Genomic DNA, 7,219 nt, shown 5'->3' with positions numbered 1-7,219 from the left:
TTGGCCTGCTGTGTTCATCCAGCTCTACACCTTGGTATCTCAGATTCTCCAGCATCTGCAGTTCCTACTATCTCTTGTGCACAGGTGATACTGACACACCAAAAAATCTGACATTCCAGTCTCCAATAATGACAATACATTTGCAAGAATGAAAATAAATCCGCACTGGGAGCTAGTGAGTGAGAGAGTGTAAAGGGACATTTCTGTTTAAATTTTACTCTCTGAGGAAAGAGCAGTTAAGTTTATTTTAGTCTTAAATCAGGAGTATACAAGATTTGACAGAGGTGTGTTCAGTTAATTAGCAGCTGGTTTACATCAGTCTTTGGAAAGTTAAGTCTGTTGTTTAAGAAAAACAAAAGCGCTCTTTTCTTCGCTCACAGCCTCCAGCAGGTATCTCATACTTAGGTACTGAGGATGAAGCTGATTGGTGACTACTGGTAAGTTATTCTACTTCTCTAATTGTAATAAATAATTTTTAAAGTCGTGGGTGACAGTTCTGCACATCATATGTTATGCGTGAAGTCATGGACACACCATATGTCCCAGATGAACACATCTGCACAAATTTGGGATTGGGAACTTGAACAGCAGCTGGAGTCACTGTTGTGAATCCACAAGGCAGAGGATCAAGTAGATGGCAGATTTACAGATATTCATACTACAAGGTAGAAGTATATAGGCAGATGGAAGGGGTGACTACAGGCTGCCAAAGAAAGCAAAGAGATTCAGCACTTGCTAATTAGTATTCCATTTTGAATACTGGTGACAGCAATGGTTCCTCAGGAGATTGCAGCCAGTGCCACATCAGTGGTGCCACAGACAGTTCAGCTGTACAGGGTGGGGCGGAAAAAGAATGGAAGAACAATAGCGACAGGGGATTCCATAGCCAGGGGATTCCATAGCCAGGGAATCAGCAGACTTTTCTGTGGCTGGCAATATGACTCTATGACAGTATGTTGCCTCCCTGGTGACAGGGTAAAGCATGTTAGGGAGCTGCTGTAAGATATTCATCTGGGGAAGGGTGACCAGTCAGAGCAAGTGCCAAAGACTTAGACAGGAATTGAAATAAAGATTTCAGGGAGCTAGGTGTGAGATCAAAAGGCAGGATTTCGAAAACAGTAGTCTCAAGGTTAGTCCTAGTCCCACACACTAGTCAGCATAGAATTAGGAAAATCAAGCAATAGAACAAGTGGTTGGAAAACCTGTATAGGAGGGTGAGCATCAAATTTCTGGGGCACTGGGACCAGCATTGAGAAAGGTGGGATATCTTTTAATCAACCAGTTCAGATATATTACAATGCATACTTGCAGCAGGGTGGACTTGAACCCAGGCCTTCCAGTGCAGAGGCAGGGACACTACAACTGCAACACAAGAGCCCTTTTGAGAAAGGTGGGACCTGCTGATGGTCTACACCTGAACATGTTTGGAAGAAATATTCTTGGAGGAAGAGTCACTAATACCTTTGGGGAGGGTTTTATCGAGATTGGCAAGGGTTTGGGAAGCTGGGGGTAAATCCAAAGCAGGACTGGGAGGAAGAAATGAAGTGAGTGACTCTCAAAAACAGAGGAAACAGTAGTTAAAAACTGTACAGCACAAGAATTTGACAGTAGTAAAAGGTATATACATATAGAGAAGGAGTATAGCAAGTAAAGCTGCCAGACTGAGGGGAAAGACACACAGCATGATGGCGTTTCTATAACAGAAATTTGGCTTAAAGAGGGGCAAGGATGATAGTTCAAAATCCCTCAATATATTCGGTGATAGCGATCACAACTCCCTGACCTTTACTATGGTCATGGAGAAGGATAGGAGCAGACGGTATTGGAAAGTATTTAATTGGGGGAGGGGGAATTACAATGCTATTAGGCAAGAACTACGGAGCATAAATTGGGATCAGATGTTCTCAGGGAAATGGACGACAGAAATGCGGAGGTTGTTTAGGGAGCACTTGCTACGAGTACTGAATAGGTTTGTCCCACGTTGGCAAGGAAGGGATGGTAAGGTGAAGGAACCCTGGATGACAAGACATGTGGAACATCTAGTCAAGAGAAAGAAGGAAGCTTACTTAAGATTGAGGCAGCAAGGATTGGACAGGCCGCTAGAGGGCTCCAAGGTAGCCAGGAAGGAACTGAAGAATGGACTTAGGAGAGCTAGAAGGGGGTATGAAAAAACCTTGGCAGGTAGGATTAAGAAAAACCCCAAGGCAATCTATACTTATGTGGGGAACAAGAGGATGGCCAGAGAGAGGGTACAGCCGATAGTGGAGGGAACTTGTGCGCGGAGTCGGAGTAATGAATACTTTGTTTTGGTATTCACCAGTGAGAGGGACCTTGACGTTTGTGAGGACAGCGTGAAACAGACTGATATGCTCGAACAGGTTGATGTTAGGAAGGAAGATGTGCTAGAAATTTTGAAAAACATGAGGACATAAGTCCCCTGGGCCAGACGGGATATACCCAAGGTTACTACGGGAAGCTAGGGAAGAGATTGCTGCACCTTTGGCAATGATCTTTATGTCCTCACTGTTCACTGGAATAGTACCAGATGATTGGAGGGTAGCAAATGTTATTCCATTGTTCAAGAAAGGGAATAGGGATAATCCTGGAAATTACAGATCAGTCAGTCTTACATCTGTAGTGGGCAAATTTTTGGACAGGATTCTGAGAGATAATATTTATGATTATTTGGAAAAGTACAATTTGATTAGAAATAGTCAGCATGGTTTTGAGAGGGGCAGGTCATGCCTCACAAGCCTTACTGAATTCTTTGAGGATGTGACAAAATACATTGACAAAGGTTGAGCAGTGGATGTGGTGTATATGGATTTTAGCAAGGCATTTGATGAGGTTCCCCATGGTAGGCTCATTCAGAAAGTTAGGAGGCATGGGATTCAGGGAAATTTGGTTGTCTGGATGCAAAACTGGCTGTCCAATAGAAGACAGAGGGTGGCAGTAGATGGAAAGTATTCAGCTTGTAGCTCGGTCACCAGTGGTGTTCCGCATGGATCTGTTCTGGGACCTCTGTTCTTTGTGATCTTTATAAATGACTTGGATGAGGAAGTGGAAGGTGGGTTAGTAAGTTTGCCGATGACACGAAGGTTGGTGGAGCTGTGGATAGTGTGGAGGGCTGTTGTAGGTTGCAACGGGACATTGACAAGATGCAGAGCTGGACAAAGAAGTGGCACATGGAGTTCAACCCGGAGAAGTGTGAAGTGATTCATTTTAGAAGGTCGAATTTGAATGCAGAATACAGGCAGTGTGGAGGAACAGAGGGATCTTGGGGCTCACGTCCACAGATCCCTCAAAGTTGCTACCCAAGTTGATAGGGTTGTTAAGAAGGCGTACGGTGTGTTGGCTTTCATTGGCAGGGGAATTGAGTTTAAGAGCCGCGAGGTTATGCTGCAGTTCTCAAAATCCTGATTAGACCACACTTGGAATATTGTGTTCAGTTCTGGTCACCTCATTATAGGAAGGATGTGGAAGCTTGAGAGAGGATGCAGAGGAGATTTACCAGGTTGCTGCCTGGACTGGAGGGAAGGTCTTATGAGGAAAGGTTGAAGGAGCTAGGGCTTTTCTCATTGGAGTGAAGAAGGATGACAGGTGACTTGATAGAGGTGTACAAGACGATGAGAGACATAGATAGAGTGGATAGCCAGAGACAATTTCCCAGGGCGGAAATTACTATCACAAGGGGGCATAATTTTAAGGTGATTGGAGGAAGGTATAGGGGAGATGTCAGAGGTAGGTTCTTCACACAGAGAGTGGTGGGCGTGTGCAATGCGCTGCCGGCAATGGTAGTGGAGTCAGATAATTTAGAGACTTTTAAGCAACTCTTGGATAGGCACATGGAGGATAGTAAAATGTAGGGTATGCAGGGTAGATTGATCTTAGTAAGATAATAGGTCGGCACAACATCGTGAGCCGAAGGGCCTGTACTGTGCAGTACTGTTCTATGTTCTATGTCTTCCGGCCTGGGATTCCAAAGACCTGGCATAGTGGTATGCTTCTGCAGCATCTTTGGCGGCATGTTGGTCTGGCCAGGGAGCCCAAGTGCCCAAGATTTGGCTGCTTCGACGTTGGCTTTCTGCATTGGTGGAGAATGTGGTTCTTGTCTTTTACTCAACCAGAGGGGAAATAACAGATGTTTTGAGGATCATTTGCCAATCTTCACTTGATGCAGGCAAGGTTGCAGAAGCCTGGAGGTCTATGATCATGTAACCGTTATTTAAACGTAGACTGGTCATTGTTACCCTAGTGGCGGTCAATTTACTAGAATCAATACTGAGAGACAAGATCGGCTGTCACTTGGAAAGGCATAGATTAATCAAGGATAGCTTGTTTTTGTTAAGGAAAAGTTCTGACATTAACTTAATTGAACTTTTTTGAGAGAATATCAAGGAGGATTGATGAGGATAGCTCTGTGGTTAATGTCTAAATGGATTTTGGTAAAGCATTTAACAAAGTCCCACATGACTGGCTGGTCAGAAAGAAACATAAAAACCCCCATGGCATTCATGAAAATGTGGTCAGTCTGATCATTGGCTCAATGAAGCAAAGGGTAAAAGTTGATGAATTTTTTTTTCAATGGAAAGCAATTTCCAACGGGTATTCCACAGGTCTCAGTGTTATTTTTTATTCATTCACGGGATGAGGGCGTTGCTGGCTAGGCAGCATTTATTGCCCAGAGGGCAGTTAAAAGTCAACCACATTGTTGTGGGTTTGGAGTCACATATAGGTCAAACCAGGTAAGGATGGCGGTTTCCTTCCCTAAAGGACATTAGTGAACCGGATGGGTTTTCCAACAATTGGCAATAGATTCACGGTCATCATTAGAGTCTTAATTCCAGATATTTATTGAATTCAAATTCCACCATCTGCCTTGGCAGGATTCAAATCCAGGTCCCCAGAACAATATCGGGATCTCTGGATTAACAGTCCAACGATAATACCACTAGGCCATTTCCTCCCCAGTGTTGAGTCCCTTGCTGTTTCCTATATATATTCATGACTTAGATTTAAACATGGGAGGTACAATTGGAAAATTTGCAGATGACACAAAACCTGGCTAGGCAATTGACACTGAAGAAGCAAGATATCGACTGCAGGATGATAACAATGGCTTGGTTGAGTGAGTGGATGGGGCAAATGAAATTCAATCCAGAGAAGTTGGAGTTTATGCATTTGGGGAGGGCTAACAGTGCAGGCATAATAAACAGGAAGATATCAAGAGGGGTTGGGGAAGTTAGAGACCTGGGAGAGGATGTCAACATGCCCCTTAAGGTGGCAGGACAAGTCATTAAAGCGGGAAAGAAACCACATGAGATATATTCCTTCATTGGGCATGGTATTGAATACAAAAGCAGCAATGTAATTCTGGGACTAGAAAAGACACTGATTAGGCTACAGCTAAAGCTCTGTGTACAGTTCCAGTTACATTACAGGAAGGACATAATTGTTCTAAAGAATTTATAGAGGAGATTTATAAGAATGTTGCCACGGCGTGAAAATTGCAGTTGTGAGGAAGGACTGGATGGGCTTGGGTTTTCCTTAGGATGAGTGATGACTTAATTAAGGTGCACAAAATAATGAGGGGCTAGATAGAGCACACAGGAAAGACGTGTTTCACCAATCAGACAGGTCAATTCCCAGGTCAGCAGAGACAGATTTAAAGTGATTGGTAGAAAGATCAATAGGGGTCATGAGCAAAATTGTTTTTGCTCCTAGGGTGATGGGTGTCTGAAATTTGCTGCCCAGGTTGGCGGTTGAGCTGAAAACCATAAACTCATTTATAAGGAAGCCAGATCAGCATCTGATGTGCTATAAGTTGAAAGGCTACAGACCTGGTGCTAGAAAGTGGGATTAGAATGGGCGGCTAGTTTATTCCGAATGCCTCCTTTCTGTGCTGTAACGTTTTCATGGTCCTAAAGCTCTAAACCACCAAAATATTAAAAATTAAGACCAAGGAAAAGTACGTGACACTAAACACAATTCTCCTTCTTTGGCCCAATTAAACATAATTGTTAGGTTTTGTAGGTCAGTCTTTTATACACTCCAGCAGTTGTATATTGTATTATTGCAACGGTAGACACAGCTACTCAGTTAAGAATACCCACAGTTAAAGGCAATTTTCAAGGAACAGGAGCTTAAGACCAGTTTCATTCCAGTTATTAGGTCAAAATAGAGGAACTTAATCCCAAATATGTTGGTGAGTAGAATTGTTGTTAAAAAGATCATTAAAACTTTAAGTTAAGTGTTACAAGTGTCTTGCCAACAAGTCAAATCATTGCAAAGTATCTGCTTTTAACTCCTTTTGGTTACTTTTGCTGATTTATAAATAAGTACTTCATATTAAATGTTCAGGCAAATAACTATTTACATCTTATGTTCCATGGAACTTTTGTCTTCAGCTTTCATAGCAATAACCTCTTGCACTCAAAAAAATGAACAATAGTTGACGATGGAGTAGGAACCCTCAAAAATATGAAGAAAACAGCTCAGTATTGTTTACCTTCTCCAACACTGTCTCTTGTAGATTTATTTTTGTATCAACTTGAGTACCGGTTTCTTTCATTTCATCCTTCGATCCATCCTGCTCATGCTTTAGAATGCTTCCATCATCATTCGTTTCAGACTTGTCCAACAGAGCTTCAAGTTCTGAATCATTTCCCAGAAATGGAATAGCACTTTCCTCTCGAAGCTCCTCAGAATTCATTTCTACATCATTTATTTTAGGCTCCCTCCTATCTTCTGGATTATACCTCAGATAATTTTTCCGCTCTGTTCCATCTCTGTTTGCATAGTTTTCCCACTCTGCGCTTCCCATGTTTTCATATTTTGTCCACCCTCTTGCTTTACTCTCAGCCCTTTCCCGCTCCACCCTCTCATGACTGTCTCCCCACTCCACCCTCTTATGACTGTCGCTCCACTCCATCCTTGAGTTCCTGTCTCCCCATTCCACCCTCTCATGGTTGTCACCCCATTCCACTTTCTCACTGCTGTCACCCCACTCTAACCTATCACTGGCGTCACCCCACTCCCGTCTCTCACTGTTGTCATCCCACTCCCATCTCTCACTGCTGTCTCCCCACACCTGTCTCTCACTGTTGTCGCCCCACTCCAACCTATCACTACTACCATCCCACTCCAGCCTATCACTGCTGTCACCCCACTCTCGTCTCTCACTGCTGTCACCCCACTCCCGTCTCTCACTGCTGTCACC

At 43.3% G+C, this 7,219-nt stretch overlaps 1 protein-coding gene across 1 annotated transcript in view; it reads right to left on the bottom strand.

Moving 5' to 3' along the window:
- Positions 1-5,872: 5,872 nt before the first annotated feature.
- The window catches only part of LOC109927390, a 23,085-nt gene continuing 21,738 nt past the window's right edge, over positions 5,873-7,219 (bottom strand). The window contains exons 11-12 of the mRNA XM_048603923.1: positions 6,509-6,747; positions 5,873-5,929 (exon numbers count right to left, since the gene is read on the bottom strand). Of these exons, the coding sequence (XP_048459880.1) occupies positions 5,873-5,929; positions 6,509-6,747 (296 nt within the window). The remainder of the gene's footprint in view (positions 5,930-6,508; positions 6,748-7,219) is intronic.

The sequence above is a fragment of the Rhincodon typus genome, chromosome 12 (assembly GCF_021869965.1).
Source record: "Rhincodon typus isolate 14 chromosome 12, sRhiTyp1.1, whole genome shotgun sequence".
Taxonomy (NCBI): Eukaryota; Metazoa; Chordata; class Chondrichthyes; order Orectolobiformes; family Rhincodontidae; genus Rhincodon; species Rhincodon typus.
The sequence above is the reverse complement of the archived record's forward strand: the minus strand, read 5'-3'. Positions and strand labels throughout refer to the sequence as shown.